The 7,690-nt window shown below is 41.6% G+C and overlaps 1 gene segment (V, D, J or C); it reads left to right on the forward strand.

The window, feature by feature from the left end:
* The first annotated feature begins 278 nt into the window (after positions 1-278).
* On the forward strand, positions 279-704 carry LOC125448914 (T cell receptor alpha variable 19-like). The segment is given in 1 exon segment: positions 279-704. A coding segment is annotated over 1 exon segment (426 nt).
* Positions 705-7,690: the final 6,986 nt, after the last annotated feature.

Below are 7,690 nucleotides of genomic sequence, written 5' to 3' on the forward strand. Positions count from 1 at the left end.
TGAAAAACAGTGGTTTAGTTAAGCTGGGAATCCAAACAGGAAGGAGGACATTGAGATGATTTCACGGAGAGGCAAGTTTTTAAACCAAGGGCTATTTGCAGATTTCCCTTCAAATCGCGGGAGATGAAATGGGAAATGACCTCATTAGAAGGCGTGGCCTGTATATTAAAAACTCTTTATTGAAGCCATCGAAGTCTTCCCTTACCAGCCGTTGAGTTGCATAAAATTTAGTTTAGTTTAATTTCATTGCCATATTTAGCAGGCTATTGTTCTCGGTGATGGGCCAATTGTGGACGATAAGAATATGGGTTTTCTGCAATTTACTGTTCCTGCTGACTCTTCCTGGACAGTTTCGAGGAGATTCCATTTCACAGACAACAGCTAATATCAAAGTGAATGAGGGAGATGATGTCCAATTGTTCTGTAATTACACCACAACAGACAGTAATCCTTATTTGTTCTGGTACCGTCAGAGCCCCAGAGGATCCGTGGAGTATCTGCTACAGAGAAGCAAATATGCTGGGGGCACCCAGAAATTTCCAGGAGCCCGGCAGTCCTCGGAGTTGGATCATGTGAATCGTACTATCCGACTGATTGTACGTAGGACAGAACTGGTGGACTCCGCAGTGTATTACTGCGCTCTGAGACCCACTGCGACTCTGCACTGGGCAGAACCTCTACAAAAACTATCAGAGCGACACTGACTGTGACAGTCGTCAAGCGAACAATATATCAAGGCGAGATCTGAAATAGCTCCGAATTTGCACTGATATCCGACACTTTTCACTTGAATGCATAGCTTAAAATTATAAATATAGTATTGATATAAACGTATTCCACCAGGTTAGCTAATGAAAACCAAATTATTTGTTTAAAAACTTTCATTATGTCCTAGCCTATTACACTACTATCTCATAGGGCTGCAAAATTTGGCGCCTGCAAACAGGGGAGGGTTGCACACTTGGGATGGTGCAGAAAAGGGAACTAAACGAAAAAATTACTGAGCGGAAACAAGTACAGAGTAAAGCAAAACGGTGGGGGGGTGGTAAATGGGCAGGGGAAAGAACAGAGGGAGGTTGAGCAGAGAAGCAGGAACACGCAGGAGGGCGAATGGGCATCGGGGACAAAAATGGCCAGGAGGGGAGAAAAGGAAGAGGGGTGCAAGGTAGAGTGTATAAAAAAAATCCGATGGGAAAAAAGGGGCAGGGAAGGAAGGGCAGGGTGGAAAGGGAAGAAAGGACAGGAAGAAATAAAGACAGATGGAGAGAAAAAAAGAAAGAAAAAGAGGCAGGTGCGTGCAAAAAAAGAGAGGCACCCAGAGAGAAGGGGCCAAAAAGAGCGAGGGACAGGGAGAGAAATGGTACGAAAAAGGGGCTAAAGCAGAAGCAGCCAGTGATGGACACAAACAAAGAGAGCAAGGGAGACAGAGAAAAGGAGTGGCTGCCAGTGAGAGAGAGAAGGAATGAAAAAAAGAGGGAAGGAGATACAATCATATAAAGAGAAAAATGCACAAAGAAAGAGAGAAAACGGGACAGTCTGAGAGAGCCATAGCGTGCAAGACAGAGAGAAAAGAGAGAACGTCGGTGCGAGTCAAACAGGAGTTAAGGAAAGGCATGGAGTTAATATTCGACACTGCAGTGGGACTCAGCTCACTTGATGGTTTCTCATTCTCTTTCTCTCTGATCAAGGACAGTCCCTGCTGCCGTGGGGTTTTGTTCCATCTGGCTGTTTCAGGGAAGGGAGTGAAACTTGTGAAACAAAACTGCTATTGAGATTCCAAGATTAGGCTCACATTCTCTCTCACACACACACAGAAAAATAAAAAACTCTGAATCATTACTCCTGGTATGTTCACGTGGCAAAAGAACATATGACTCCCAGGGCCTAATTTAAATCCCCTCACACCTGACAATCAAATCGCTCTCTCTGCCCAATGTCAGCTCATTCAGCCATCAGTCAGCTCTCGCAACCTGGAGCTCACCTACCGGAGGTATGGGGAAAAGCAGGAATGATTTTCGTGTAATTAGAGGGTGGAGGGAAGAAGGTAGTATGGCAGAAAGCAAAAGCTGACTAGTTTCGGTTAGACTGCTTCTGCGAGTCCCTACGCCACTGCACCTTTATAAGCACCCACCACCACCATCACCAGCGCACAGCAGTACAGGTCGAAGTTGAACGAATTGTTATTTTAACCTTATTACTCGTTCAGCAATAAACATTACAATTACCCATTCCTTGGATGGTTGATTAATAGTGGAGAATCTAATTGTGATTTTCTTCGTTGTTATTACGTAAACTAGATACTAATATTCCCCCATCTAGAGATAGAGGCACTGAGTTCGAAGTAAAAGAGCGACGAACCATGGCAAAAAAGCAGGTTAGCTGGGAAAGAACTGCAAAGACCGGAGAGAGTCCTCAAGAAACTTTGATTGTTCAACAGCTGACCTCAGATTGGAGACATCAGCCAGTCATAGCATAAAGAATCTGCAGTCAACTTCTGTGGAAATAAAGGCTGTCTCTGATATGGGCTCAGTCACTGGTAAAATACCAGAAATGTAAATACATTTTAGAACTGTGCTGATTATGACTAAACCAGAAAAAATATACTCCCCGCCTTCTATACTGATAATACCAGTTGTGCTATCCATTGAGAATTAATCAAAATTATCCTGTGTTTCACCGGTCACATTTGTTCACATACCTTTGACACATTCTACTTACTTATTACAGAAGCAAATGGTCAAGATTCTTTTTCACAGGACCCACCTGGATGATTCATTCAGAAAGGAGAAACTGATGTATTAAGTTGCAGTTAAACGTCAAAATACAGTGTACCAAGTTCCTTCTGATACATCCAGTGCCCCAGGAAAGCTCTGAAATGTTTACTGAGGAGTTTCAACTCGGAACATGTTGATAAGTCTCCTCACTTCTCAGATCGGTTTCCTACTAATTTGGATGAAGAAGACAAAACGGTTCCTGCAAAAGTTAACTGTGCTCTTGTAGCTGACTTTGCTGTTGATTACTGTGCATTCAGTTTCACATGCAATTCGAGGCGCAATCGGCCTTTACAAAAATACGCAGGACACTCTCACCTCCTTTCCTTGAATCAGGTGCGTGATGTATATTGTTCATTGGTGCCATCATCAAAAACAGATAGAAGTAGGGCGTTCATTCTTTCGAGTCTGCTCCGCCATGTAATTTGACTGATCCTCTATCTCAATGCCATATTCCCACTTTCCCTTTTCAGCTTTTGATGTTTTTAATATCGGCAAATGTTAATCTCCAGATTGAATTTACTCAATGACCTGGCCACAACTGTGCAAAGACTGAATTGTCAAACGAATTTCATTCTGGGCTTTCGAATATGCCTCATTCGAAATGAAATATTCTCATTGTGATAATTGTTCATAATTACTGGGCAGATATTTTCTTAGAAGACTCTGGTACAGATACAATAGCATTCAGAGTTATCATTCACTGAAACATTGAGGTCAACCTTGTTAAAGAGCCATAGATGAATTTATAAGCTTGTATACCAGGGAAACCCTGGCACTGTTCTTCACTTTACTTTACATGGATCGATAATAAAGTATCTAAAAGGATTTGTGAATAATGCAGGAAGTTGGACGTGAGGCATATCATCATTTTTTACCAGGATGTTGCCTGGTCTGGGGCGCAGCCCTTACAAAGAAAGGCTGAGGGACTTGGGTCTGTTCTCATTGGAGACAAGGAGGCTAAGAGGGGAATAAATAGAGACATTCAAGATTATCAGAGCATTAGATAGGGTGGACAGTGAGAGTATTTTTCCGAGGATGATGACTTCAGCTTGTACAAGGGGGCATAGCGACAAATTGAGGGGTGATAGATTTAAGACAGATGTCAGAAGCAGGTTCTTTACTCAGAGAGTGGTAAGGGCGTGGAACACCCTGCCTGCCAATGTAGTTAACTCAGCCGCATTAGGGGCATTTAAACAGTCTTGGATAATCATATGGATAATGATGGGATAATGTATGGGGAGGGGCTTAGATTAGTTCACAGATCGGTGCAACATCGAGGGCCGAAGGGCCTGTCCTGCGCTGTATTGTTCTATGTTCTATCAATGATTTCGTTGAATACAGCGACTGGTTTGAAGGGCCAGGTGGCTTCCTCCAGCTTCAATTCTGTGTTCTTGAGCACATATCTCTGACGCAACCGACTGGAGAACAAATAGGTTGTGAGCAGATTGGGTTTCTACGAGTAACCACTCAGAATAAACTAATCAACGATGATCTTGGATATGACTCAACATCAGCTGAAATAACTCAGCTTCAGCTCCGTCTGTGGAAACACGTTGCCAACTTTCAGCTGAAACAATTTAGCTTTGTTCAAATCCACTATCTGTTCTCTAAACATGTCAGCTGTTACATTTTATGCATTAACCACAGCTGCAGTTCTCTTCACTGGTAAGTTCAATAACTCGCAAAACGTTGACTTGTACATGATATTTACGTAGTGATCTCACCTGGAAAATGTTTTCTTATCTCGATGACATTATTGAACAAAACGGTACTTTCAGACTCAGTTTGATTTTCGGTTTAATTTTCTGTAGATGTGAATTGTGCAGATTCGATCTCACAGGAACCAGCTACAGCAAAACAGCTTGAAGGACAGTCGGTGAACATTAATTTTATCTATTCGATCAAAACAGCTACTTCATCATATTCCTTACAATTGTACCGGCAAGACCTGGGTAAATCACCAACATTATTGCTCTACATCCTTCAATACGGAACAGTTTTCAGATCTGATGGCGTGGGAAAACGATTTACCACAGCTCTGGACACTTCAAAAAGTGAAGGGAGTTTCACCATTGGTGACCTACGATTGTCTGACAACGCTGTGTATTATTGCGTGCTGAGAGACACGATAACAGGAACCAGAGGGAGCCTCGTGCAAAAACATTGCTGTAATGGAATATGTTGAACAGGGTATGGTAGGAGGTAGGAATTGTGCGAACTGCAGAGAAGCCAAAACATTTCTAAACGTTTTCTTGAACTTCATTGAATTGAAATATATCCAAATATTATCGACCAGGGAGTGATAAATGCAGTATCAGGAAAGGGTTTCCCTGTTCCAATCGAAACGAACACATTCTGAACATGATACATGCATGTGAATACAGAATTTATGCCATGTTATTAATGAAAGTGTTAGGGCAGGACAGCCGATTTCCAGCCGATAATGGATGTTTAACTGCAACAGGACAGCACAGGCGATGGTACAAAGCAAAACGTATGTTTTTTTTTATTCGCATGCAGGCTTATCCGTCGAATTTAGATTTCCAAAAGCAATTCTAATACCCGGTAGCATGTTTTTTTTTCAACTGGGCTTTTACATTAAAGGAGCAATCTGACCAAGTGTTCCAAAAACAAATCCCAGACTGCTCTGCCAGATTGTTACCATTAATGTCACTGATCATTTTGTTCTCATCATATACTGAAAATATACCCCTTTTCCCTTGTTACATTATGGAGTCTTAGTCTTTAATATGTGCACATTTAAAATTGGGAGAACTTCAATCATGTCACAGTAAGTATTAGGGATTTCCTCAAGTAGTGGGCTGCTGTCCATAAACCTGGAATTTCACATCGAAAATTATTCATTCCATTTTTGTCCAAAACAGTGATGCACAGAAATGGTTCGTGTCAGCGCAGCTGCAGAATTTGTACTGTCAATGAAAGTGAGTGTAAACTTTTCCACGAGTCTCAACTGGAACAGCAACAAACTCAATCCTCTCATAGTCAATGCAACAATCAGAATCCACGTTTGCTGTGAACAATTTTAAATGCTGATGTTGTCGACTGTCTTCGGGATTTTCCCACCTAGGAATGTACTGAAGCTTCAGTGTGTGACCCGCTGTTGCATGAAGGCCTCTTCATGCAGCAGCTGTGACCCAGAAACCTGCAGTTATTGTAAAAGGTTTTTTGCGCATTCTCATGAGTATAAGAGTCATTGCACAGTGAGAGACCGCAGAGTCAGATGACATTCGCTGCAAGGTGGCAACCTATACTACTTGTGCAGACTGTTTCTGAAAACGGGAGCTGAGCTAAAACACCTTCATTACAGCAGTAACACTCACATACCTTCTGACTGCGATCTTTGGCTTCATTCATCAAGTAAGGAAGCGACAAAAAGGAAGTGGAGGCAAGAACCCAAGCTTGCGCCAAAGTGGCTTGGATAGTTGTCCAATATGAAGGATCTGTTTCGCTAATTTATACCTACAGTGATTAAATCCCCTTTTCAAAGTTTCAACCTCACTAATAATAAAAGTCACCCACACGAGGGAGAGAAAGGAAAGCCACGCGGCTTTTGCTCCCGGTTAAAAGTGAGATTTCTGTGCCCCCAAAAACCTGCAGAACATCGGAAAAGAAAAACCTGACAGGATTGCTTGCATTTGATTTGAAGTCACTTCCTGTAAACATGCAACAGGATAACCACAAGATGACGGTGATGACAGAGAAGAGGGTGCAGTCGTTTTATGAGAGAAAAAAGATAAAAACAAACAGGTTGTCATAAACTGAGAGGAGAGATAATTTGATCACACACTGAATGTAGAATGTAGAAACAACTCAATCTCTCTCTGAACTGATAAACAGCCTTTTCCTCGAAGTTATCTGACAGAAATATTGACTTCGAAATGACATGATGGACAACTTGATCTAAAATTGGCTGAACAAAGAGCTGTCCTTTTCAGAGTCTGACATATGTAGTCTCAGAGAATGAAATATAGTTGTTGAACTGAGATTGAGAGATTCCTTTGTCTGTCCCAAGGACTCGTCGTTCTGAGTTTGCAGATTTGGGTGTTGTAAATGGCATAAAAGAGGGAAAGATTTTCTCTTGTCACTCTGAGCAAGCAGCATCCAAACGGAGAGGAGAAAATGCCAATGAACAGCTGAAACAGGTAATACAGCATGGATTATATGTTTGATTTAATAACTGCATTGTATTCTAAAAACTAATTCAACGTTGTTGGATTCGATTTCAGTCTGCGAACGCAAAGTTAAAACTGTATCATTGATGACTGCACATGGAAAAGTGTTTAGATTTTCAAATGAGTCACCAGTGATGAGAGCTCCACATGTGAAAAATGCATATAAAGTAACAGACATGCTTGTAGGAGGTTAATGCGAATTTGGACAATGGAAACACAATTTGACGTTGTTAAAGTCGAGAACTGAGTTTAATTTCGAATACTATTCGTCGTATCTGCTGATCGGTGCGTTGTTGACATCCAACAGCTCGCTGCTTGATTTTTCTTCAGTGCCCAACATCGGAGAGGTAACAGTGAACGGAACAGGGACCAGTACAGAAATTAAACTGAATGTTTTCCCTTCAAAATTTTCAGTCTGGGAGCTGGATGAAGGAACAGAATGCAATAGCTCATATTGTGTTTGTAGCTTGACCGAAGATTTTCATTGAAATATCTGTGCAGAAACCTCTCGATTCCCTTCAGTGAAGATAGTGCAGTGTGAAGGTGTACAATTCGATTATAACCCTTTAAACTCAGCGATGCAGTCAATAAGTTAAGTGCACTCTATTATATGAATGAAGTTGCGAATGACTCACACATTCGAAAGGAATAGCAGTTCATGAACAGCAGATGTGAAGCTATAAACTGTGGGACCCGTTCTGAGACAACAAAATCACATGTTGA

This window comes from Stegostoma tigrinum, chromosome 43, assembly GCF_030684315.1.
Source record: "Stegostoma tigrinum isolate sSteTig4 chromosome 43, sSteTig4.hap1, whole genome shotgun sequence".
Classification (NCBI taxonomy): domain Eukaryota; kingdom Metazoa; phylum Chordata; class Chondrichthyes; order Orectolobiformes; family Stegostomatidae; genus Stegostoma; species Stegostoma tigrinum.